At 42.3% G+C, this 25,864-nt stretch overlaps 1 protein-coding gene across 1 annotated transcript in view; it reads left to right on the top strand.

Annotated features, from left to right (window-relative positions):
* The window catches only part of LOC147900682 (uncharacterized), a 138,036-nt gene extending 120,357 nt beyond the window's left edge, over nucleotides 1-17,679 (top strand). The window contains exons 18-19 of the mRNA XM_087375501.1: nucleotides 1,982-2,335; nucleotides 16,898-17,679. Coding sequence (XP_087231627.1) covers nucleotides 1,982-2,335; nucleotides 16,898-17,633 — 1,090 coding nt within the window. The 3' untranslated portion in view covers nucleotides 17,634-17,679. The remainder of the gene's footprint in view (nucleotides 1-1,981; nucleotides 2,336-16,897) is intronic.
* The last annotated feature ends 8,185 nt before the right edge of the window (nucleotides 17,680-25,864 follow it).

Raw genomic sequence — 25,864 nt, 5'->3', positions numbered from 1 at the left:
AGTAATCTTCAGAGAGTAGCGGATCATGAAGTTGACGGTGTCTGAAAGTAGAAAGGATTGGGACAACATAGTGAATTTTGTGGGAATCATGTTTTGTAAAACTTTTGGCTATGTGAAAAATGAGGAGCCCTAGATAATGTGATGGCATTGTCTACAAAATGTGAAGCTATGTAATCACATTAATCGAAGCACATGCTAGGCAAGGAAAGGGGACAAGACCCAAGAATAATATGAAAAAATGCAGCAAGTAGTACTACAAAAAAAATTCACATTTATCTCTGCTTTCTACAAATGGTTTGCAAGCAAACATATGCATTCTTGAATCATGTTGAGAGTGCTTGATTTGGATGTGGTGTTGGTAGCCTTAAGGATATGTTTTCAAAAACCTTTCGATGATCGTATGGTTTACTAAGTCCCTCAGAGGAAATGAGAGGAGAATTGAGTAGATTGATGCAGCCATACCCTTGTATTGGGCGGTTACCGATGGGAGGTATCACTAGCACTATACTTGGCTTGGGCCTTTTATGAGATGAGGTATCCCAATTCAGTTCATAGGACTTCGACAAGGTTCAGAAGGGCATGCCTTGGCTTTTTAGGTTCACTTTCGGGGCAGGTTTTTTAGGCCTTATAGACGTTGCTTTTGAGCTTGTCAGGGTTTCGGGTCATGTGGAGTAGTGTTTCTTGACTCAAGTTGGTATTTGGATGCTAACCCAGATCACATTCCCTCCGGTTAATGGAGGTGTCTCCATAAATTATTTGGAGTCGAACCCTTGGGAGTGGGAGTGAATTGATATAGGGACCAGAGAGAAGAGCCTCCTTTTCTTGTTACATTGTTTGTAATGCCAGGAGGGTTCAGGTCGACCTTAAAATTTTCAGATTTGTACCGACTTGCGAAAATCCTTTTGGAAGAGACTCTGGAAATCTCTTAGGAATAGAAAAATAACCCTTTTCTTTTGGCTTTCTATTCACGAAGGGATTGTAGTGAACTAGTGGAGGTCCCCCACTTGCACTCGTTGTCGTTCTGTTGAGTAGACCCCATTCAGCATTGTCTATGGGATTGTAGACAGGCGGGGTATATGTGGGACGGAATTGCTAGTCTTTTGAGCACTTTTGTTACTTCCTTCTTCTTGACATGTCTCTCTCTGGGCTTCATGCTTTTTATGAGATGCACGACTCCTCTTGGGCTCTTTCGATTTGACGACATTTAGTTGAGTTATGCTCTCTGGATGATGTTCCCTACTTTTCTTACAGTCCTGCACTTGCCTCCATGGATACTTTTTGATAGATTCTAGTGAACATTGAATTGAGGCATATTTGGAGATCTAGACACATAGAGACTTTGGATGGCTAGTATTTAGACAAATTGTGTACAGACTTTTGATGGCCATTTGGGTGAGCATGTAGGGGTCTTCCCGGGGGGATTTCGCAAGGAGACCTTTTTTCGTTAAGGAGTGGAGTAGTTCCCCTTTTTCCTCGAAGTCCACTGCCCCATTGAGGTGGCACTTTCAGCCTTAGTGCTTTTCTAGCTCTTCTTGATTAGCAGTTGTTTGCTCTCTTAGGATATTTTGTTTCTCATTCTTTGCATGATGTATTTCTGCCATGAGCGTTGTGCTTAGGGTATTTTTCATGCTTAATAGAAGTCTCATTGAAAAAATACAGAGATAGCCTCCCTTCGTATTTTGGAAAGGCTTTTAATCCCCTTAGTTGATCCATATACAACATTTTCATCACGTCCATCTTATTTGGACTATAAAGCATTGGTTGTCCATTGGTCCAATGCATTGATCCAATTGGGAGGATAGGACAACTTTTTAAGGTAGGTTTAGTATTTACAAAATATCATTTTTGGATACACTCTATTTTGATATATGCTTGCAGCCAACATGAAAGGAATCACTTTTGCTTTACTAAATGATTTATCATGATTGTATTGAAGATATTGGAAGCTTAATTGTACTGATCTTTTCATTGCCTTTGTTAGGTCATACAAAAGAAACAAGGTTCTGGTTATGTATGCCTTTTACAAGAATATTGTGTGTGTGATGGGACATTGTTACCTGGCCTTCTTCTCTGGGTTATCTGCTCAATCCCTTTATCCAACAGCACTTATATCGACATACAATCTCTTTTGGACATCACTGCCCACTATGGCCTTTTCTATTCTTGATAAGGATGTACATCAACTTACAGCAGAAAGCAATCCTCAGTTGTATATGGAAACACAAAGAGAAAAAATACAAAGCTTTTTTAAGGAAGCAAGTTGCTGGCTTTTTTCTGCTTTTTGGCATTCCATTGTAGCATTTTTCTTTCCAATGTCAGCAATGGCGTTTTCAGGGTACTCTCTCTCTCTCTCTCTCTCTCTCTCTCTCTCTCTCACACACACACACACACACTTTTTTTTTTAGTAATATCCAGTGCTATATTTATATGCTCATAAATTTACAAGATGGGAATTCTCCAAAATGGAGAGTATCCCAAAGATCAGAAACATCAAAAGAAAAGCTCTATGCAAGAAGCATCTAGATCACCCTCATGGCAGGCATCATATAAGGATTGCCGCAATGAGGCTCGGAAGGATTCATATGACTTGTGAATCTGCCGACCCAAGTATGCCAAATTATGCTCACTCTAGATTGTCCAAAGGGCCCAATATCTCACCCAAGAGAGAAATAGTGAGTATTGAGACAAAGACCTCATAAATCTGCCAAATAGCCAAAAATGTTTCCCAAATCTGTGACTCGGGAAACGGAGCCGAAGATGATCTGTAATTCTCCCGAGGAGGTTCCTAGAACACGGGCATTGCCAAAGCAAATGGGGGACAGTCTCTGAAGGAGCGTGACATCTCAAACATGTGGATGGTGCAATGCGACGTTTGGCAAGTGTGACTCCCACTGACAATGTGCCTGTCATGCATCTCCAAAGAGAAAGTCTTTGTTTTAAAGGCATTTTACACTTCCTTAATATCCGGAGATTCTTCCGCCACCATGAGAGGGGCTTCCTGATATGCCACAGAGTATTAGCATATTGCTGAATCCATGGAGCAGGCAGAAGAAGCCTGTAGGCTTTGATGGAGGTCAAGGTAGGCAGAGGAACAGGATGAGAGCATGTAGCAGATGGTTGCAATTGCCAATCCAATAGCCTGTCTGTGTCAGCCACAGGGGGAACAGGTAGAAAAGGATGCAACAAATCAGCAATTTTCTTCCATATCGACCTATGGTGCATTCCCAATGCATAGGAGGCAGTGGATTGAGGAAAAGATAAGACATAACCCTGATTATCTACCACATCATGTATGTATCTAATGCCCAATTTCATGAGGTTGTATGCCCGAACAGGTTCCTGTAAAGCGAGTGGAATGTCAAAGATGGCACTCCAATGAATACTTTCTTTCGTCATTGAGTTTGTCCCCGAGCAATTACGAGGAGCCCATTTGACCTTAGAAAGTACTTGTTTCCAGTCAAGTATCAGAGCAGTAGAGAAAGGACAGCTAGGTATCTTCCCTACAAATCTCCCAATGATCAGTAGTCCAATGACCATAAGCAAAAGTCTCATGTTGACACACATGGATGCTATCATACAAGTCCATGGCTGTTGTTGGCGGAAAAAAGTATGGAGCATAGTCACCTTCCTTGCAAGTACATGATATCTTATATTGAGGATATTAAGTCCACCATGCATCCTAGGAGAGCATACCAGTTCCATCTTCATCAGTCTCAATGTTTTCACAGCAGTTTTTGTCCTCCATAATATCTTCATAGCTTGAGACATAAAGTCTGAAATATCTCTGGAGGACCAATGTAGCAAAGGCAAAAAGAATTGGACATAGGACATTACAATGGACTGTACTATTCTGAGCCTGACATGAAGAGGCCAAGTAGAAATTTTCCAATATTCTAGTTTATGTTGAAGTCTTTGGAAGATCCATCTCTTTCTCTCTCTCTCTCAGACACACACTTTTTTTTTTGGGTAATTCCATGGTCTTGTATTATAAGATTAATATTGTACAAAGAGACTCTTCTAAAAGTGGAGAGCCCAAATCAAAAACCTCTCTCTCTCTCTCTCTCACACACTCTTTTTTTTTTTGGTAATATCCAGTGCAGTATATTTATATGCTCATAAATTTACATGATGGGAGGTCTACGAAATGGAGAGTATCCCAAAGATCAGAAACATAAAAAGAAAAGCTCTATGCAAGAAGCATCCATATCACCCTCATGGCAGGCATCATATAAGGATTGCTGCAATGACCCAAGTATGCCAAATTATGCTCACTCCAAATTGTCCAAAGAGCCCAATATCTCACCCAAGAGAGAAATAGTGAGTATTGAGACAAAGACCTCATAAATCTGCCAAAGAGCCAGAAATGTTTCCCAAATCTGTGACTCGGGAAACGGAGCCGAAGACAATCTGAAATTCTCCTGAGGAGGATCCTAGAACACGGGCAGTGCCAAAGCAAATGAAGAACAGTCTCTGAAGGAGCCTGACATCTTAAACATGTGGATGGTACAATGCGACGTTTAGCAAGTGTGACCCCCACTGACAATGTGCTTGTCATACATCTCCAAAGAAAAAGTCTTTGTTTCAATGGCATTTTACACTTCCATAACATCTCGAGATTCTTCCGCCACCATGAGAGGGGCTTCCTTATATGCCACAGAGAATTAGCATATTGCTGAATCCATGGAGCAGGCTGAAGAAGCCTGTAGGCTTTGATGGAGGTTAAGGCAGGAAGAGGAACAGGAGAAAAGGATGTAATAAATCAGCAATTTTCTTCCATATAGACCTATGATGCATTCCCAATGCATAGGAAGCAGTGGCCTGAGGAAAAGATAAGACAGCCTTGATCATCTACCACATCATGTATGTATCTAATTCCCAATTTCATGAGATTGTATGCCCGAAAAGGTTCCTGTAAAGCGAGTGGAATGTCAAAGATGGCACTCCAATGAATACTTTCTTTCCTCATTGAGTTTGTCCCCGAGCAATTATCAGGAGCCCATTTGACCTTAGAAAGTACTTGTTTCCAGTCAAGTATCAGAGCAGTAGAGAAAGGACAGCCAGGTATCTTCCCTACAAATCTCCCAATGACAACCTCCCAATGATCAGTAATCCAATGACCATAAGCACAAGTGCTCATGTTGACACACATGGATGCTAGCATACAAGTCCATGGCTGTTGTTGGCGAAAAAAAGTATGCAGCATAGTCGCCTTCCTTGCAAGTACATGATATCTTATATTGAGGACATTAAGTCCACCATGCATCCTAGGAGAGCACACCATTTCCATCTTCATCAGTCTCAATGCTTTCACAGCAATTTTTGTCCTCCATAACATCTCCATAGCTTGAGACATAAAGGGTGAAATATCCCTGGAGGACCAATGCAGCAAAGGCAAATAGAACTGGACATAGGACATTACAATGGACTGTACTATTCTGAGCCTGACATGAAGAGGCCAAGTAGAAATCTTCCAGTATTCCAGTTTATGTTGAAGTCTTTGGAAGATCCATTTTAGGCTGCTTCCTGGTGATATGCCATCCTATGGGATATCCCAAATGCCTGACTACATCTTTGGAATGCACCACCTGACCTGGCCAAAGAATAGAATGCCAGTCACATTGTTTCAGGGAAAGTAATTTAGATTTGTCAAAATTGACATGCAATTCCGCTGCCAAACCATACAATGAAAGAGTGGTCATAAGCATGTGAACTTCTGGGGAGAATTATGTGGCATAAAGAAGGAATCATCAGCATATGCTTGTGCCAAAAAAGATGCAGCCCCATGGATTTTAAGACCAGTCATCTGTCCTGTGTTTGTAAGATGATCAAGATACATTAAAAGGGGATGGGTCGCAATGGCATAGAAGAGAGCACTAAGAGGGCAGCCCTGTCTAACTGATCGACCCAATGTGCATGACCGAGACAGATGACCCCCAAGAATGCACTGAGAAGTAGAGCTAGAATAAAGCGAGTAAACTGCATTTGCTATCTTGGGACCAAAGCCCAACTTTATCATGATTTGAGAGATAAAATCCCATTGAACAGTGTCAAATGCCTTAGCAATATCCACCTGCAATATAAGCACATCTTGATGCGAATACTTAGCATATTCAATTGCAGTCAAGGCATTGGATATATTGTCATGGATTTGTCTTTGCGGCACAAACCCATACTGATGAGGATGAAGTCCCGCATCCAGTATCCTGTGAAGCCTATGCACAATCATTTTGGCAATGAGTTTGTAAACTATAGGCATCAAAGTAATAGGCCTCCAATCTGACAGATGGTCACACAGATGTTTTTTGGGCACAAGTTTGACTATGCCATGCTTCCAAGAGTGTGGCAATTGATTTTCTTGCCAGGCAACATTGATCATTTGCAAGAGGACTTCTTTCAAATCATCCCAAAAAGAAATATAAAATTCCACCGTAAGGCCATCCCAGCCAGGGGACTTGTATTTGCTGAGGTGGAACAATGCATTATCAAGTTTTGTGTCAGTGAAAGGTCTCTCCAAGGTAAGAGCATCATCCATTTCCACTATTTCAGAAACATATTGGAAAAATTCAGTCCTAGCATTAGTCATTTGATTTGATGGAGAACCGGGAGCGGAGAACAATTCCTGGAAATAATTTTGGCATTGATCTTGGAGATCAGAGAAAGAGTGCGTCCAAGAGCCATCTAGCTTCCTCACCCTTAGACATGAGTTTTTCTTTTGAGTAGCATGCAAGCCCTAGAAAAAGGCTTTTGATGAGCAGCCCTTATCCATGAGGGGCTTCATTCTTGCCCTAATCTGCCATTTGTGCAATTTCCTCTGATCATTAATAGTCAATTTAATCTGAGCATGTGAAAGGGAATCGTTTTCTGAATCAGAGAGAGGCCTTAACTGAGAAAATTCAGTCAATTGTTGTGCTGTCCTTTTTGCCCATTTAACCTCATTCCTCCATTCAGTCATATGCCAGTTGCCATACTCCCTAATGACATTCTGCATACGAGACAAAACTGTCCCAAGCATAATTCATGTCCTCCTGGGCATGCAAAGGCAAGGGATGAATTGCAAGTCTGATCATTTGCTGGAAATAGTGATGTCGGAAATAAGCCTGATTAACATGCAATAATCTACTGGAAAGGGGTGGCAGATCATCCAGAGGCATGCCAAGCTGCAAATTCATCCACAATGGGGCATGATCTGACAAGCCCAATGAGAAATCTATAAGGAGATGAGGGCTAAAATCTGCAAATTGTTGTGGGTAAAACAAATACCATGTGTCAAGCCTTGCCCAGTATGTAGTAAGTGCATTGTAGTAAGTGCATTATGATGAAAAGTATATCCAGGCACTGACCCTTGAAGAAGCAGCCATAAATCCCTTCCCCATATGGGAAGCATGTGAAACCACCCGAGGCGGGCCATCTGTCAAGACCATTATAGATAATGAGAACATGCATCTTGCCAAGGTCTAATAGGGCCTGCCCATAAGATGTGACTATCTCTCGTCTGTCAGCTGAAACCCGTATCATACCTGCATCCTCAAGGTCAACGTTCAGCAGTAGAATGGAATCATCCTTGAAGTCAAGGAGTGGTACCTGACGGGCGCCTGTCCTCCCGTTGAAGTCTCCAACTAGGAGGATTTCAATGTGGCTCGAGAAATCAACAATGGACTGATATAGGGCTGCAAATGGAGATGTCTTAGCCTCATCTCGAATCTTTCTCGCAAAGTGGGAAGTTTCAGGAGGGAAGTGGCATATTCCCGGCTGTCCGGGTGTCGGATCTGGATCCAAAGAAACCTAGAATGTGTCTCTCTCTGCTCTTTTGAAATGGTCCCGAAAAGGGTGGATCTCTAGAGAAGACTCCCACGCGTACCTGGTAACCACTGGTAGTGGGCACTTTGGACTCTGATGTGTCTCTTTGTAAAAGACTATGTCGAGACCTGTATAGGATTCCAAGAAGTTTCCTGGTTTTGACCATAAGGTACCATTACAGTTTCAAATGGTGCAGGATAGGGTCTCGGAGATCTGAGTCTCATAGACCTCGCCTCCCTATGCGGGGGGAGGGGATGATACCCAAGGGGGGCCTGTAAGAAGTCATCCATCCCGATTATTACCCACTTTCCCTCCTTACAGACCTGATCACGATGCTGCAACCGGGAGCACCTCTCCTCAACCTATAGTGGGTTGAGGTCTTCATTTATGGAGATTGTTGGCTAATCTCGTAGGACTGACCTACATCGTAAGGTCGAAAGTCGTGCATGAGCGTCATGGAACCGTATGATCCAGGTTGGGGTTTCTCCCCACCCTCCATGCTCTCTCGATCTTGTGCTCAACTACACCCAGAGTGGTGGCCACAAAAGCCGTCGCATCCGTCATCGGCGTAGCCTCAGTGCGTGGGATCCCACGAACTCTGAATGTTGAGAGACTTAGTGGCTCTCTGTTGCTGCGGCAATCTGGGCCTCTACTACCGGTGTGCTCCCTGTAACTGTACGAGTAGAGGAGAGCTCCTCCATGTCTTGCTCCCTGTAACTGTATGAGTAGAGGAGAGTTGAACCATGTCCTACTCCTAAATATGACGAGCCTGCTCTCGAACCATCCAAGCCCAAGTCCCGAGAGAACCTGGCTTGCTCCTATGCATAGCGGGTCAGCTCCACTTCCCTGGCTCGTATACTTTGCACCTCCACGAGTAAAGTCTCCCATCTGTCTGAGGGATCGAAAAGACCCTGTCCGAGCTGAAACTGAAATGGCTGAGGTACAAAAGTGGGAGGGTGTGGCAGGATAGTAGGCAGTGGTTGTACAAGCTGAGTAAGGAGAGCGGATGCCTAAGGTACAGATACAGCTGTCTCAAGGGTCCCAATCGGATAGGAGATGGAAGATTGAGTTAGTGGCGAAGTAATCCGAGTGTTATGAGGGGGCGGTGGTTGATTGAGAGGGAGAGGGGATGGGAAGGTCGAGAACAGTGGTCTTGCGTGCATCACCTCTTGTGGGGGTGAGATAGGTGGTGGAAGGGCTAGGGTCTCCAAAGCAGTGGAGGAAGAGGACTCCAACAAAACACCCCCTGTCACGAGAGGGGTGTCTAAAGTTGTAGACTTGATTGGCGTAGGGCTGAAGCAGGCCCTCTCGACGCAGGTGAGGGTGTAGATGTAAGTGAAGTAACTCCTGTGGAATCAGATGTGTGGTTGATGATGATGATGATGACCCTTTATGAATCGGTCGGCTGTCCACTCCAACTCCACTCCGGTTGAGGCATCTGTTGACATCCTCAAGCTTCGATTGCACCTATTGAGGTTTGTCCTTTTCCTTCTCAGTATCTTTTCCCCTTCCTCCTTTTCCCATCGAGTAGAGAACTAATTGTTCTTGCTGTTTTTTTCAGGTGGGGGGTCCCCTTACGTGCGTAGTGATTCAGGACTGTCCCATGAAGATTGGCAGCGCCTAAGTGGAGGCCACGAGGCCATGTGGCAGTCGGAAGCCATGTGGCAGTTGATATAGCCACGTTGCACGTGGCAGTCAGCCGGAGGGTGGCAAGGCTGAGCTGACGAAGTAGGGTGGAGGGAGCTGGAAGTGAGGAGGGGCTGCATCAGGGTAGAGGGCTGTAGGGGTTGGAGGGCTGAGGCGGGGAGGAGCAGGCAGGGAGGAGGGACTGCAGCAGGCAGCGGAGGAGGTGTGCTGGCGGGGAGGAGCTGAGCGGGGGATGGAGCTGCAAGAAAGAAATAAAGTCTAGTAACGTCCACTAGAGACCAAAAGGTCTATGGGACAGCAAGAAACCCTCTAGTACATCTGCTTTAGGGAGGGCACATGATAGCTCCCAAGGAGTGCAAAAAGCAACCCACATTATTTTAGAGTACCTACATCATAGTCTGAAAGAGGTGGAGCAGCAGGGCAACGAGGGAGAGAGAGGCTGCAGGGTGGTGGCGAATGGAGAGAGGAGTCAGGCAACGGGGGCTGCAGGAGGCGCATCAGCAATAGGGCGGCGGGAGGAAGAAGCTTGTCAGCGGAGGGAGGGAGGAGCTAGGCGGCGGAGGGGCTAGGCTGCGAGGGAGCTAGGTGGCAGAGGGGCTAGCGAAGGGGCTAGGCTGCAGGTGGGCGGTGCAGCAAGGCGGAGGGGCGGGTCTGAGGTGCACGCAGAGGGGGACGGAGCAGCGGGCAGGGTGGGCGGAGCAGCGAGCAGGGAGGGCGGAGCAACGAGCAGAGGGGGGGCACAGCAGCGAGCAAGGAGAGGCTTGAATCTTGATGTGATGCTTGGTGGGAGGGAGAAGGAGAGAGATGGAGATGGGAGAGGAATATAGATGGAGAGGGAGATGGAGAAGAGGGAGGGGGAGAGACATGGGGAGGGAGCTTGTTGGATAGGGAGATGGAGAGGGACAGGGAGAGGAAGGAAGAGGAGATTACGGAGCTTGGGCTACTTGGAGGAGAGGGAATGGAGAGGGGAGAGTGCTTAGTGGAGAGGGAGAGGGAAGAGAGGGGTTTATTTGTAGGTTTGGAGGAGAGGGAGGCCCAAAACGGGCAAAAAACGTCAAAAAACGATCCAAAACAGCTCTAATTTGAATTTGGAACGGTTATTTGTTGGCATCGTACAGAATTATACCATAGTAGGGAGAGTGTCGTGCGGCTTATTGACTCTGACGGGGTTTTGCAGACAGAGCCTGATGCCGTCATGCGTATAGCTGCATATTTTTATGCCTCCCTTCACACAACAGATCCTAACACATAGGCGAGAGATAATGCTAGGGCAGTGTATTTCTAGGTTGGTGAAACTAGATATGTGGGTGTTACTTCATGCACCTTTCACCAACATAGAGTTTAGGACTGCACTTCTTGCTCTCCACAAGGGCAAGCGCCTGGGTTCGGATGGGCTTATTCCCTCCTTTTTAACCTTTTGGGATAAGATTGGGGATCCCATTACCTCAGCCTTGCATGGTGTTTGGGACTCTGGTGAGATGCGAGACTTTTACATAAACGGCCTCAGTCATCTTATTTCAAAGCGGGGTAACAAAAATTTAGTGTCTCAGTGGAGGCCTGTTAATCTTTTTCACATTTAATGAAATCTTGGCTTAAGCAATCAGCCTGTGTTTGCAGCCCTTACTTCCAGATCTTATTCATGATATGCAAACAAGCTTCGTGCATGGCAGAAGCATTTTTTATAATATTTGCTAATGTTGGGAATTCTGAGTGGGCTATGTAGAGCGGATAGAGGTTGAACATTCTACTCTTGGATTTTGAGAAAGCTTATGGCAGGGTAGATTGGGGCTGTTTGGAGGGCACCCTTTGTTGCTTTAGATTTACAAGTGCATGGATTAGATGGGTTTTCTCCTTATACACATCAGTGCACAGCTAGATGCTTATTGGTAGGATCACACGAGAGGTTTCAGATTTCTAGATCAGTCCACCAGGGATGTTCTTTAGCTTCTTTTCTTTTTTTTTTGGTGGCTGAAGCTATGAGTTTTTGGGCTGAGACTTCTCGTCAGACCGGAAGAAGAGCTTCTAGACAGTGAGAAGGTAGATGATACTGTTACTTTTTTAAATGCCACACCACAGACGCTCACTTCTTTCAGGACAACCTTGGATTTATTTTGTACTGCTGCTGCAGGGACACACATCAATTGGCATAAATCCAATGGTTTTTGGATCAGTGATGATGACAACCTGTTTGTGGGAATGATATTGACTTCACTTGGATTCAGAGAGGTGTTGCCATCGTGTTTTTGGGGTGCTAGCTCGGTATGGGTATCTCTCCATCCCAACAGGTTGCTCCTATATTGGAGAGTCCAAGGAGAAGGTTTCTCTTTTGGAGTTCAGCTAAGAGTGGTGGTGGTTAACCAGGTTTTGCTGGCCATGGCTTGGTTTGTACACTCTTGCTAGTGCCGTTCCAGGGATTGTGTCACTCAGCTTAAGAGACATGTACTTTCTATGGAGTGGACTTGATGGCACAACAAATGTTAAAGCCGGGGTGGCTTGGGAGACCTTTATTCTCCCCACATAGGAAGGGGATCTCAACATTATAGATCCAGATTTACAATGCAAGGCCTTGCTTTGCAAGATAGTGGTAAGGGGACTTACCCCTTGGCAATACCTTTGGAAAGACTTCTTTATTCGCAGCATGTAGTCTTGTGCCTTAGGTCTCCTTCGTCCCCTCTTATGGATGCTATCATGAAGGCTTGGGCTAGCTTCAAGAGTACCCTTTAGAGAGTTTCCTCTTCTCTCGTGAAGAGATTGATAGGCAGCCTGTCATGTGGGATGATAGCATAGTAGATGAGCATGGCAGACCACTTGGTACCTCTCACTACATGCAATGGTCCAAGTGGCAGAGGGGCCCTGCATTGCATCTACTATGGGATCCTGGAAAGATTTCAAAGTAGAATTCAACAGATTGATGCATCTATTCTAGTGGATTGGATGGGCACTAATGATATGCCTATTTCGTGCTCCACTTGGATGGAAGCTTTCACGAGAGGGGGCGTTCCTCTAAAGGTTATTTCTTTTCGTGGTGCAGATGAGGATGCCCTTGATTTTGATGTCCTTGTGGGAGGCACAAACGATTCAAAAGATAAAGCGGTGCTTGATGGTCCGTTTAAAAAACAATTTCATGTGCCAATAAATAGTATCAAAATTTCTTGACACTACAAATAATTGTCAAGGCTTCTCTTTCTGTGGTGGTGTAGTTGATTTCTGCCTCATTGAGTTGTCGGCTGGAAAAGTAGATTGGATAATCCTTCTTGTAATCACTAAAATGGCAAAGTACACTCCCAATTGCATACTTGGAGCTAGTGTGGACATGAAAAACAATGTCCCAATTGGGAGCTATTAGGATAGATGCTATGACTAGGCACTCCTTTAGAAGTTCAGAGGCTTGGTCACACTTCTCCATCCAGAAGAATTTTACCAATAGTTTGTATAGAAGGCGGGTTATCATGGCATACCGGAAGATGAATCTTCTATAGTAGCCGGCATGTCCCATAAAGATCTGCACTCACTTGGAAGTTTGTGGAGGTGGCAATTCCATGATGATTTTGATTTTGTCCATGTCAGGTGCAATCTTATGTTGAGAGACGATGTGTTGGTTGGATTTAGGCAAATGCCATACTTCCACATTTGATCAGAACTGCTTCAAGGCATTGTAGGTGGTCATGCTTGTTGGAATGGATGCACAAGTCATCCAAGAAAACCTGTAGGAGCTTATTGAGCAATGACTTGAAAGCAATGAACATGACTCTTGGAATGTGCCAAGAGCATTGCATAGTCCGAATGGCATGACTCTATAGGCAAAGATTTTCCATTCTGTGGCAAATGTTGTTTTGGATTGATCTTCAGAACCAACTTGCACTCGGTTGTATCCATTGAACCCATCCAAGAAGCTGTATATCTTTTATCAAGTCACCCTTTCTAATATTGTTTCTGTTAGGGACAATGGATAGTGGTCCTTGATTGTTGCATCATTTGTATTCTTTAAGTCGACACGTATCTTCAGCTTCTTGTTATGTTTAGGCACATTGGCTATGCGGGAAACCCAATGGGTGTGCCATATCTCATAAATGAAACCTGTTATGTTTCTCTAGTTCTTCATAGACCATGGTGCCATATTTTAGATTTTCTTTGTATGGTCCACATACCTTAGGGTGGGCACCTTCCCTAATAGAGATGGTGTGTACTACCACTCCAGCTAAATTTTCTTTCATTTCCTTAGAAAACCATGCTACGCAGTCTCAATATTCCACTTGAGCTTTGTTTCTTCTTCTTGGGTGAGTTGTTTCAATGAATACCAATTTTTCCTCCTCTCCTTCTAAGGGAGAGGTTTATTGTTTTGGTTTTGGCCAGTCCCTCATACATTGAAATCTCTCCAATGCTATCAGTTTCTTGTACTTCTAACTCTCGTGGTGGTCTTGGCATTGCTATGGGGACATTGCCACTTGTATAGTTCTTGAAGTAGTCCTCATGAATATTTATCTACCTTAGATTGTGTCAAACTATCCGCGCATGTGGTATGATTAGTAAATGGCTTAGTATCATCGTGGAGCTTTTGATTATCTTGGTGACTTTTGTTGTAGTCTCAAGATCAATCTTCATCTTCATATGTGGCTTGAATTTCTAAAACTTTTTTGGCTAGGGATTTTGGGGTGAATTTTCCACCAGCATAGTTTGGTCATGTGTTGTGCACACTCCTTCGAGACCATTTGGAGCCCATTCAAGTTATGGAGGCTCAATTGTTGGTTAGACTAGCTTGGTGAGGTACAACTCCACGATCCTGTTTTGTACTTGTTCAAACTCATCAAAGTACTCGACCTTGGCTTTGCATTGGTGCCTGCCTTCGGTTGTCTTTTGGGATCTTCTGCTATTATGCATTATTGGAGGTTTGAGTTTGGAAAGCTCGACTGCCATCAACACATGGAGGATGGCTAAATCATTATTGAAGACTTGGTGTTGCAATTGAGCATTTAGAGTCTCTCTCTCAAGGTCCCAAGGAAAGTCAGAGCCAAGGCTATCAATATAACCTCTTCAGGATTACAATCCCATTTAAGGCCGGTCATAAACATTGGAACTCCACGTTGAATTAGGCCTTCATGCATGAGTGGAGGGTCTACTTGTATGACCTTTGCATTAAACTTCGAGAGGATTGGATCTAGTGTATGGCAATTGTAAATGGTCACCAGTGCTTGGATCCAATTGTTAATATTTCTTGTATATCTCCAGCTAAGACATTTTGTTATGGAAGGGTTGATTTGCTATAGACCGTGGTTGAGGATGAATCATCAAGTGGTCTAGGCACAATGGGTTTTATTGCTCCTGTCCCCACATTGATTCTCGTTGCCATGTCGTGATTTAGTATTAGGAGTCTATCAGTTCCCCAATCATGTAGCACTGATGCTTCTCATAACCAAGGGCGCCTGAGTAAGACTTGATAGGATGTACTGGGGAGGTCCAAAATTTTGAACTGAAGGGAATAGAGGATTCCATCTACCTTTGTGGATGCCCCATCCTCTACACCCAAGGGTTTTATGCGTGAATCATCTGCATAGAACAAAGGGCCATGTTTTGGATTTATCCTTAATGGTCCACACACTTTTATCTTGGCACCTTCTTCGATTGTGATAGTATGCATTGCTACCTCAGGAGATAGTTCCTTGTATTACAAGATTCTTAAGCTCGAGTTCTTCACCCTTGGTTGATTGATCGATGGTAAATACAAACTTTTCCTCCTCATTGTCGAGTACAAGACTCATCAAGATAATCATAACAAATGTCTTTGATGAGTTCAAACATTCAATTGCTAGGTCCAAAAAAGCCAAGATGAATGATATGGAAATTAGATATTTAACAAATAGCCAGCCATGAGGACTATTAGTTTGATTCTTCCATCGTCTACGATAAACATAGTTCTTAATTTGGTCTGTAAGATTGATGAGTCGAGATGATTCTTAATAGAATTATCAAACTCATTTGAGGCTATTCTAAGGACTACTAAGGCATTGTCCAATGAAAGGTTAGTAAAGCGCAACAACCATTACGTGTTGAAAGAGTACATATACAAGTATCTAAATCTCATGGAGTGTGGAAATTAGTTGTAGCTTGGGTGAGGTAGAACCTTCGCACAACGCAATAATTTTGGAGGATCCGTGTAGTGCACTAGTCTCAAACATTGCAATTGCACTCTTGGTTGGCATGAGCAATAATTCACACTGCTAAAAAGTTTCATTTCATATATGATTAAGAGAGCGATTTGTACTTTGTTACATTGAATCCCATTCCATGAAAGGTACAATTAGTGTGCTACTTTTTAATCAGTAAAAAAGCATGTAAACCCGTGTTTCATTCATACGCTTTGTCTACCTAGATGATAATGGATTGACCAAATGGTGCTTTGCATCCATTTTTCTCACTATATGCGGCCTATGTTGTTGACATAATGCAATTTGTCGTGTAGAGTGCACAATACTTAATAAAGTTAGTTATTTTCTCAAAGTTTTCATCAATTAGGACAATGATAACGTGTGGGATGCCATAAGAATATTGATCTAAAGATCCTAAACCTTCACAAAACTTGCCAAACAACTACGGGCGAAATGCCAAAGCCCAGATGAGCTTAGGTTGGTCTGTAAGATTGATGAGTTGAGATGATTCTTGATAGAATTATCAAACTAATTTGAGGCTGTTCTAACGACTACTAAGGCATTGTCCAATGAAAGGGTAGTAAATTTCAACAAGTAGTACTTGTTGAAGAGTACATGTACAAGTATCTAGATGTCATGGAGTGTGGAAATTAGACCTATATATAGCTTGGGTGAGGTAGAACCTTGGCACAACACAATAATTTTGGAGGATACGTGTAGTGCACTAGCCTCAAACACTGAAATTGCACTCTTGGTTGACATGGTGGCATGAGCAATAATTCACACTGCAAAAGTTTCATTTCATATATAATTAAGAGAGCGATTTGTACTTTGTTACATTGAAACCCATTCCATGAAAGGTACAATTAGTGTGCTACTTTTTAATCAGGAAAGAAGCATGTAGACCCGTGTTGCTGCATTTGCCATTCATACACTGTGTCTGCCTAGATGATAATGGATTGACACAATGATGCTTTGCATCCATTTTTCTCTCTATATGCAGTCTATGTTGTTGACAGAATGCAATTTATCGTGTAGAGTGCACAATACTTCACAACAAAGTTATTTCTTTTCTCAAAGTTTTCATCAATTAGGACAATGATAACGTGTGGCATGCCATAATAATAATGATCTAAATATCCTAAACCTTCACAAACTTGCTAAACAACTATGGGCGAAATGCCAAATCCCAGATGAGCTTAGGACACAACAGACTGGGGGGATAATGAATAAACTTCAGTGAAAACTCAACCCATATCGGTGCACTTACAGAAAGTGTTCACTAAAAATATGTGATTGTTTTTATGCAGAGTAGATGGAACATCAAGCGGAATCTATGATATTGGTGTAGCTGCATACACACTTTCCATTGTTATCGTTAATGTGAAGATCGTCACTCTCATGAATAGTTTCACAATTTTGTCCAGCCTCCTTGTTTGGGTTGTATCCACATTTCTTTATTTCATCTTCCTACTTGTAGTGTCTTATCTGGGACAATCATTCACTGCATTGAATGATCTGAGTGAAATCGGGTTCAAAATGTACACATGTACAAATTTTTGGCTCGTTCTTTTTCTAGGTCTCGTAACTGCTTTCCTGCCAGACTGGGCTCTAGCTGAATTTAGCAGACAGCTTGCTCCTGCAGATTTTCAGATATTTCAGGAGGTTGAGCATGGGTGGACAGATGGAATTCAGTCAGAGAGTCCTGATTATGTTGGGCCTCTAATTAAAAGAACATCACAAAATCATCAAGAGAAAGACGTATCGGATAGCTCTATGTTGGAGTTAGTGCAATTTCCAACAAAGAAGGTGCGCCCTTCCCATACAGACGACGAAGATCTTCCACCAAGGAGAAGAATGACCTGGAGGGAAGTTTTATCAGAAATGGAGTTAGAGAATCTCTCTCGTACAGAAATAGAAAGTGGGTGGGCAAGGCGGTCTAGCAATGGTTTTGAAGTTGTCACTAGACATAGCGACATCAGTACTACACCAAAACCTTTAGTGGATGGCCCACTACCTCCCCTTCGGAAAATCCAGGCATTCTGAAGTGTAAAACCTGCATTTCAGAGGCATTGGCTTGGCATGGTGACCTCCGGGGGACATGCTATTTTCAAAATTCATTGTGTTCCCATGGCTTGTATTTATATATTTGCTCCTGATCATATTTACAGAAAATTACACCATACATGTAACGTTGGTGTGATAAAGTTACCGAGAAATATTTTCGAGTATACTGCCAGTGTCTTCAACAATTGCTACAGTATTCGTATTCCAGGGGTCTTTATTTCCTTGTTTATGTTTTGGTACTATTGATTAAATGGGAACAGAATGTATGTATTGAACTGTATGTACATGCACTCAAATTGAAATTCAAAAAGGGGAGTATAACTATAGTATTGAAGAAAAATAATAAGAATAGGACCTCCAGGGGGGAGCACCAAATTTTGGATATATTTGAACAGAAAGATTTTTAAATAATGAACTTTTAATGCATTTAATATCAAAGTTTTTGTATTAGTAAACTTATCAAAGGAAAACGTTCAATATATTCAGTCAAAAGTTCATCCTTGTGTTCATAAAAAGCGTCAGGCATTCAGGGATCCAGCAGGTTTGCTGACAGATATTGTTTAAAAGTAGACTTTGTTCATAACATCAAAATATCTGTTATCCTAGTGCCAGGCCACACGAAAATGAGGAAAGCTAGGCATGGCTTCTGAACAAAAAAGGTCTTCAAGGTTAACTAATACAGACCTGAAGGAGTTTGGCTGGGTGGCCACACTCATCTGTTTCTATTCGAGCATTGGGAAAGGATCCTTCAGATCTCATCCATGTGTTGGAACATAAGATGAAAAAGTCTGATAAGTTTGCTTGGAGTAAAAGATTACACAGTTATGGGACAATGGAGGAAAGATGTCTGTCCTTATGTGGCTTATAATGCATAAGGCTCCATGGATGCAAGGGCTCTCAAGATCAACGGGGAGGATGGTGTACCCTGGAGTGAACAAGGACATCTTCCACCTTTTAATGGTCTTCATAGGGCTTAGAGAAGTGTGAATATTAGCTAGACTTCATTGTGGGGAGCCAGCTAGTGGGTGTGGCATGTTTAGTGGAGGATTCTAACAAAGTGCATAGGCAGGAATCGAGAGCACATATTTGCGATTCATATGGGTATTCAAGAGTTATTTGTTCTTAAAAGTGATGATATTGACCTGCGAGCTGCGCCCCCCTCCCCCCCCCAGTTCCTCACTCCGCCTAGGCTTCAGGCTGCCCTACGGCAGCGCGCAGCCCAAGAGTGTCCTCAGGGTCAGGGCGAGCTGCCCCGCGACCCTCTCCCGCACATTCTCTCTGCCACAGCCCACCGTACGGGATGGTTCGTCAGCTTGTGTGCAAGGCAGGGGCGTACTGATTTGCGTCCCCCCTTGTACAGTGGCGTTCCCTCCTTGCTGCCCATCAGTCACCAGCCCCTCGTGGGTTTGCAGCAAGCGCTCCAGACTCGAATACCCTGAAGACTTCTTGGCGCATTCAGCAAAGGACAGCAGCCTGCCCTTGGTGCCGGAGGTTGGCCAAGCGTGACCAGCCAAAAGGTATCATCTCTTTAAGGCCTCGCCATCCTCTCAAGGCTGCAAACCTGGTTAAGGCAGCTCCCAGTTCATCGCGTGCTTCACGAGATTGTTGGTGGCTAGCTCTCCTCCTTGGCAGCTTTTTAGTGCGCTTTTCCATCGACTTGCAGCTAGCTCGTGGAAGAACTCTGTGGCTGTTTCTCATCTACCTTCCCTACTGGATCTTGATCAAGCAGACAGAGATTCAGCAAGTGCCTTTCCTTCTGCTGGGCGGGCTTCTCCTTTCGTGGGCGCTTCTTCTCCTCTCTTCCTTTAGTTTCTTGCTTCCCTATTCTAGCGGGAGGTGCAGTTTATTGCTCACATCCGGCCATTGGAACTCTTGATGGTGACCTTTGATCTGTCTAGACGGGCTCTATGGCAGCACCTTGGACTCCCCCAGCTATCAAAGGTGTTCTATCGCCGGTGGACAAGCAATAGGTGTAGTAGGCAGTGAATCTATTATAGGATAATTCCTCCCCTCTCCTGTCTCTGTCTCCCCTCTATCCCCCGCTCCGCCGACCCATCCTCCCCCCTCTCCCTCCCCATCTCTCCCTTTGCATCTCTCAGCCCACCTCCTCTCTTCCTCCCCAACAGTCTCGAAACTAGCACCCCCAGCAATGCGCTCTCCCAAGCTGAGAGGCAACTGAGGCATGAATTGGGGCAAGCGGGGCTGAGCATGGAGTATGGGAGGACAAATGACAAGGGAGTATATGGCAATGCAGCATCAAGGATACGTGGACACGGAGAGTTCTCGAACTTTCCACGGTTATCTACTATATCCCCTTAATCGAGCTTATTCTTAGGTTAATTTTTTGGCTGCGCAAGGCTACTATTATCAATACCTATTTTGCAACATCGTGGGGACCTATTATGGACTAGTTGAACAAATGTTACGACTAAAGTCGAGTGGTCACGAGTTATGAACTGTTGGAAGTCGTTATTCATTGCTAATGCTCCTCCCTATGATGCAAGGAGAGGCCAATGAGACTCTAAGATCCATCCCACCTCCAAACTGAACCCACATTATCTTTCGATCTAGAACTATTCGACGATCCTTCGAAACACAAAAAGGTATGTTCATGGGACTGCAATAGGAAGATAGTAATGAAAGATAAGTGTTTCGTTGATGTAATTTGAATTTGAGTTTTTGGATTAAATGGATCATGTTAATAATAAGTATTGGCATTTGTTGGTGCCAACAAAATGCAAAAAAGTATGCGCATGGGACGACAATCCACGTACACAATTTGCCCTTCTTAATATTATTTGATAGGCCACATGCCATAATACCAAAAGCTTATTCAAGAGGAAGGTGAGATGGTTAAAACTCCATCCCACCCAAAACTTGATGGAGTCTCTATCATGGTTTAAGGGACTACTCTTTGATGGAACCATCAACTACGTCGACCTAAAGTGAAGGCGACCCATGTGATGTCTTGCTTAATGGGTTGCAAAATGTTGTTTCATTGCTAATGCAATTAGCATCTCTACAAGTCTCGGAGATAGGGAGATAGGGAGAATTAGGCCCATTTTTCACAAAACTTGATTTGCCAGATAGAGAAGTTTGCATTGTTTATTAATAGCCTACTCTCTCTCTCTCTCTCTCTCTCTCTCTCTCTCTCTCTCTCTCTCTCTCTCATGGACTCATGGATAACCCTTCGACTCCTCACAATTTTGCAAATTGCCACAATGTACAATCCTTTCCAAAAACAAAAAATTGAACCCGTCGAAGAAATGGCAATTTGAAACTTTGACTTATTGGATGGAGAAGTTTGTTTAGCTTTCATGGCTATAGCTAAGGCAAATGTTTTCTTCATTGAAAAACCCTCTCTAGGTAGAGCAGCTTGATAGAAGCTTGTAGCCCTTTTGAAAGGAAGCAATGGCGGCACCCATTTACAAAAACACTCGCAAACTCTAACTCTGTCCAACTCGTTTTGCAAGCCGTTCAATTTGATGACAAAAAGAAAGGTGCCATTGCACACATGAAAAAGGGGCAAGTCACCAAAAGAAAAGGCAAAAGATTGAAAGAAAGACTTGTTAGTTCTACAAGGAGAGAGAGAGAAACAACACAAAGAACATTAAAAAGTCTGTGACTCCTTTTTTACGAAACGTAAGTTTTGGATATCTCATCCATAGAGGGCAACTTTTGTGTCAATCATTTTATCTTGTAGGGACCACACGTACAAATTGATATAATGAGTATGGCATAGGCTAGAGAGATAGAATGACGATTAAAGGTTCCTTTTGTAATGAATGTAGTGTTGCAAGCACATGGTCATTGGAGAGACGATCAAGCTTTTCCTTCATGGTAGAGTGAGACCCTACAGGAGGTGAGGAGGGCTCCACCCTGCCACCCTTCATCTTCTTTTTCTTCATTGAGAGAGGAATCCACTTTGCCCAATTAGAGTAGTACCTTCCTTAGTTGATGAATGTTGAATTTGGAAGCAAAGTGAGACATAACATTTCCCTGATGGAGTGAGACCCCACGAATCCGGCTAGTAGATGTTCACCCTTGCTTTAGAGGTTCATTTGTCTCATCTTATGAGCCAGTTTTTGAGCTTGTCATGTTCAATTAAGAGAGAAATTTAGCTTCTGCATGCCTTTGAGCTCATCATTTGCTTCATCTTACAAGAACCAGGTTCATTTGTTCTATCAAATTGATCTATGTCATGAGGATAAAACCCAAACACTCCTAAATGGATTGGATTGTGGGCATCTTAGTAATCAAGAAGCTTTTCTCTAGGGTGGCCCTAATGTGGGTGTGTGATGTCTTTTTTGAGCTTATTGATCTATGTAATGGGAATTGAACCCAAACGAGAGAGAGAGAGAGAGAGAGAGAGAGAGAGAGAGAGTAACTTCTGTCGAAAAATTGTCAACTCCTCCTCGTCAATTTGAGATGACTTAGAGAAACCTCAAATATTTTAGAAGACCTCAAACCACCAATTTATGATGGGGAAGAAAAGGAAAGAAATAAAAATGCTATAAAAATGTTATTGGAAAAATGGCAAGATTTCCAGCCTTAGGAATAGCCCGCATGAAATTCAAGTAATGGAAACCATTCTTTCTCTCAATAATAAATAATATAAGTGGTGGATGATCCTTAGACTAAATTTCAAAGTGTTCGGCTAAGTATGGACAACCTTTTCTATGAGATTGTTTACTCGAAAATGAGTTGAAAGGCCATGGGAAGATTGGGATAGTTGTGATATGTGTAAAATAAGAGATTTCATGAGGATTTTAAAAGACAATTATAAGGTATATACGAGAAAAAATTCTCCCAAAACCTTGAAGAAGCTATCAAATATGCTTAGACTTATGATGACACGATGGGAGATCTAGATGTGGAACTGTAGAAGAACTAGTTTTGTGCCCAAATTCAATAAACATTCCAATTTGAAATGGCGTGTTGAAAAAGGGGCAATTCAAAAAGGGGGTTTCTCAAACATAGCCCAAGAAAATCCAATGTCAAAGATATCAACTTTTGAAAAAAGAGGATTATGAAAGAGCCAAGCACAAGAATCTTTGTTTTAAATATTTAGGCAAAGATCATTTTGTTTGGAATTGCACTAGAAACAAAAAGTTGTGAGCTAAATCCCCAAATAAACCTCAATACAAACAAGCATATAAGACGCAAGTGTTACCGCTTAAAGGTGTTAGGTGTTTCCTATCATCAACAATGTGGAAACCCAATTTTGGTCCTCATAATTTTATGAGGATGCATGGAAGTATCAAGGGGAGAAAAGTAACAGTAATTTTCAATGATTGTACCACACATAATTTCTTAAACTACTCATAGTATTTGGGAATCTAAAGTTGGCTAAGAGTCCAAGAGCCCATAAATATGTGGTCCCTCTTGCAAAGGGTAGTAATTAAAACAGTTTGGTACACCACCATACATGGTGTAGAGGCAAGTTGGTGGCATTCAAGAACAACACAACTCAAGTGGATAGTGTTGAAGGTGGATACTTTCTCTATTCTAGTGATGTAGCCCTTGGAATGGCCTAGCATTCTAGGGATAATCCCATAATTGATTGGAGAAAACACATCTATCAATTTATATTAAATGATGTGTCATATACCTCGAGGTGAAGGGGACTTTCCTTAAAGAGTCCTTTAATTTTAGTGATGAAGTTTTTAAAACTCCTAGATGAGTTTTTATTTCTCTATCTACTTATAACCAAAAGATATCCTTATTAGTTGATGATGCTTTTGATGTGTTCTTTTGTTATTTTAAGAATGAGTTACCATATGCATTAGACCCAAAATGGAATGCTTGGCACAAAAGAGGACTCATTCCTATAACAAAACTTATAAATAACCTAGCTTATAGATTGAGTTTTATAGAAGGATGGGGTGCAAAGACAACTAGACAAATGCCTCAAATTGAGGTAGATTCAGCCCAATTTCTCACCCTTTGCGTCTCCAATGATATTAAAGACAATTGAAATAAGAGCTTGACTTGGGGAAGACTCAAAATCCTTCTCATCTTTTGGATCTTTGATGATACTAAAGAAAAAGAAGGATGATTCTTTCTACCTATTTATTGATTAGCTGAGGGGGCTGAATAATATTACCATAAGTGCAAGTATCATCTTGGTTTTACATCAAGGATTCTAATTCTTAAAGAAGGAAGGATTATTACATTCCAATAAGGGTGTAGCATTGCCTTAAATGGATCGATCGTAACAATAGTCTTTAGAGAGATTGAGAAATGTTTCATGAACATAAAATGTGTGCAACGTGTGAACCAAGTTTGGTTTAATGTTTTTTACTTTCAGCTATGTAAATTTGTCAAAGACTAGTTATCAAGTTTCTTGATGTGGGATACAAGGGGATTGGATGTTCATGAGATCTCCGCTATGGATATGATTGCCAATCATAGCATTTGTGGTCATTTGCCTAAGGGGAAAATGTTTTAGAGTAGGAGATGCATATAATTGTGAAGTTATTTCCCTATTAAAGTTTGTGTGCTCATTTTCTTGGGGGAAAATGGTTAAAGTTAAAAATGTAGAAAGCAGATTCATTTTTATTAACATTTGGAGAAAGCTTTGGAGAAAGCTCACAAGGAGGTGACACTTGGTTAGTTGGCAATCGTGAGTATCATCTAGGGACTAAGGGATGATTCTACATCATCTATGAATAGTTATGAGTTGTGAGAGGGTTTTGAGTCATATTTGATTGGGAGGAGATGTACCCTTGCATGCTTACGGTACTTTTTACGACTGATTTGACCAATTTTGAGAATTTTTAGGTAACTTTGTTGTTACATCATTGTAAACCTACAGAAGTAATAATGAATCATTATGCTTCCCATTTGCACATCTCAAAGCAGTGACTAATAATTAATTATGAATCTTCTAGATCTCATCCTTTTCATTTCAAAAGTAGTTCTCCTTTTTGAATGCTCATGGATGTCTTTGTGCTCTCGGCCAATTTCTGTGTCTTTCGCTATGATTTTTATAGTCCATTGCAATATATTCTTCTAAGTCATTACAATATGGTGCATAATAAGTGAGCCATAATGAATCTTTAGGCTTCTTGTCTACACATTTCAAATGAATGACTAACCTTGAATCATGAATCTTCTAGATTTCCAACCAAAAACAATAACATGAATTGCAATTCACACAAAGACATATATGAAATCCCAAAGCTTGTGTAAACAAATAGACTAGGATCCAATAATTAAGTAAACATTTTGACATGCTCATTTTCATATTTTTAAAAATTTATATCAATCTCCCATTCTTGAACTTTTAGAAATTTACAATCGTATAGAGAATTCTCACTAAGCATAAATTGGAAAAATAATAAAAAGCACTTTGTCAAGGGTTCATTGGTAATCCATGCTTGGATCAATTGGGAAGGAAATATTGAGATTCAACTAGAGCTTGGATAAAGTTAGTCAAGAGAGTGGGAGGAATTGTTGAAGCTAGAAAGGAGTTGTTGAAGCCTTGATATGTTTCTGAAGTATCTGTGTTGGACCCAGTGATTGAGACCACGGTTTCCAAAACCGTTTGTCCCATTGCGTTTCGGACGCCCAAAGACCCCTACCTGTCAGTTCTTACGCAATTCGGTGGAGGATTTTCAGAGTTATAGATCTCTGTGTATTCGATTTCGTCTCTCTGTTGTGCATTTTTCATTCTAAGGTTTTAAAACCTTAGATTTATGCCACATGGCAGTGGATAAGTGTTGACTCCCATTTCTCACTCATCGGTTGGGATTTTGGAGTTCTGGTAGAAGAGAGATATTTGCAGATTTTCTTGCTGATTCTGATTATGCAATGGCGCCCATGTTTTGAGGCATCTCAGGTTCTATTTTTAGTAGCGGTCATTACCGTGGAACTATGATTTCTCGAGCATACCTTATGCAGATCACTCTGGTTACAGTTTGAGCAGTGTGTGCGCTCATTCGTGGTGTGCATTGGGTTGCAATGGATGATTTATAGGCCATTTGGATGTATTACGGTCCTTATTGGATGCACTGATAGGCCCAAACTGCCTTGTGGGATGCTATTTTTTATGGACACTTTGCACATGGATGTTATTTTATGCTAAGGGACAGCTTTGACACATTGCAGGTGATGCACTAATAGTGCTATGCTCTCTTGGATGAGATATTATTGATGCATATGCTAGTGGACGGTGTTTATGCTTGAGTCATTTGGCACTTATTGGC

Source organism: Dipteris shenzhenensis, chromosome 6 (assembly GCF_047967505.1).
Source record: "Dipteris shenzhenensis isolate YYH24624 ecotype China chromosome 6, Dip_SZ_1.0, whole genome shotgun sequence".
NCBI classification, from domain to species: Eukaryota; Viridiplantae; Streptophyta; class Polypodiopsida; order Gleicheniales; family Dipteridaceae; genus Dipteris; species Dipteris shenzhenensis.
The sequence above is the reverse complement of the archived record's forward strand: the minus strand, read 5'-3'. Positions and strand labels throughout refer to the sequence as shown.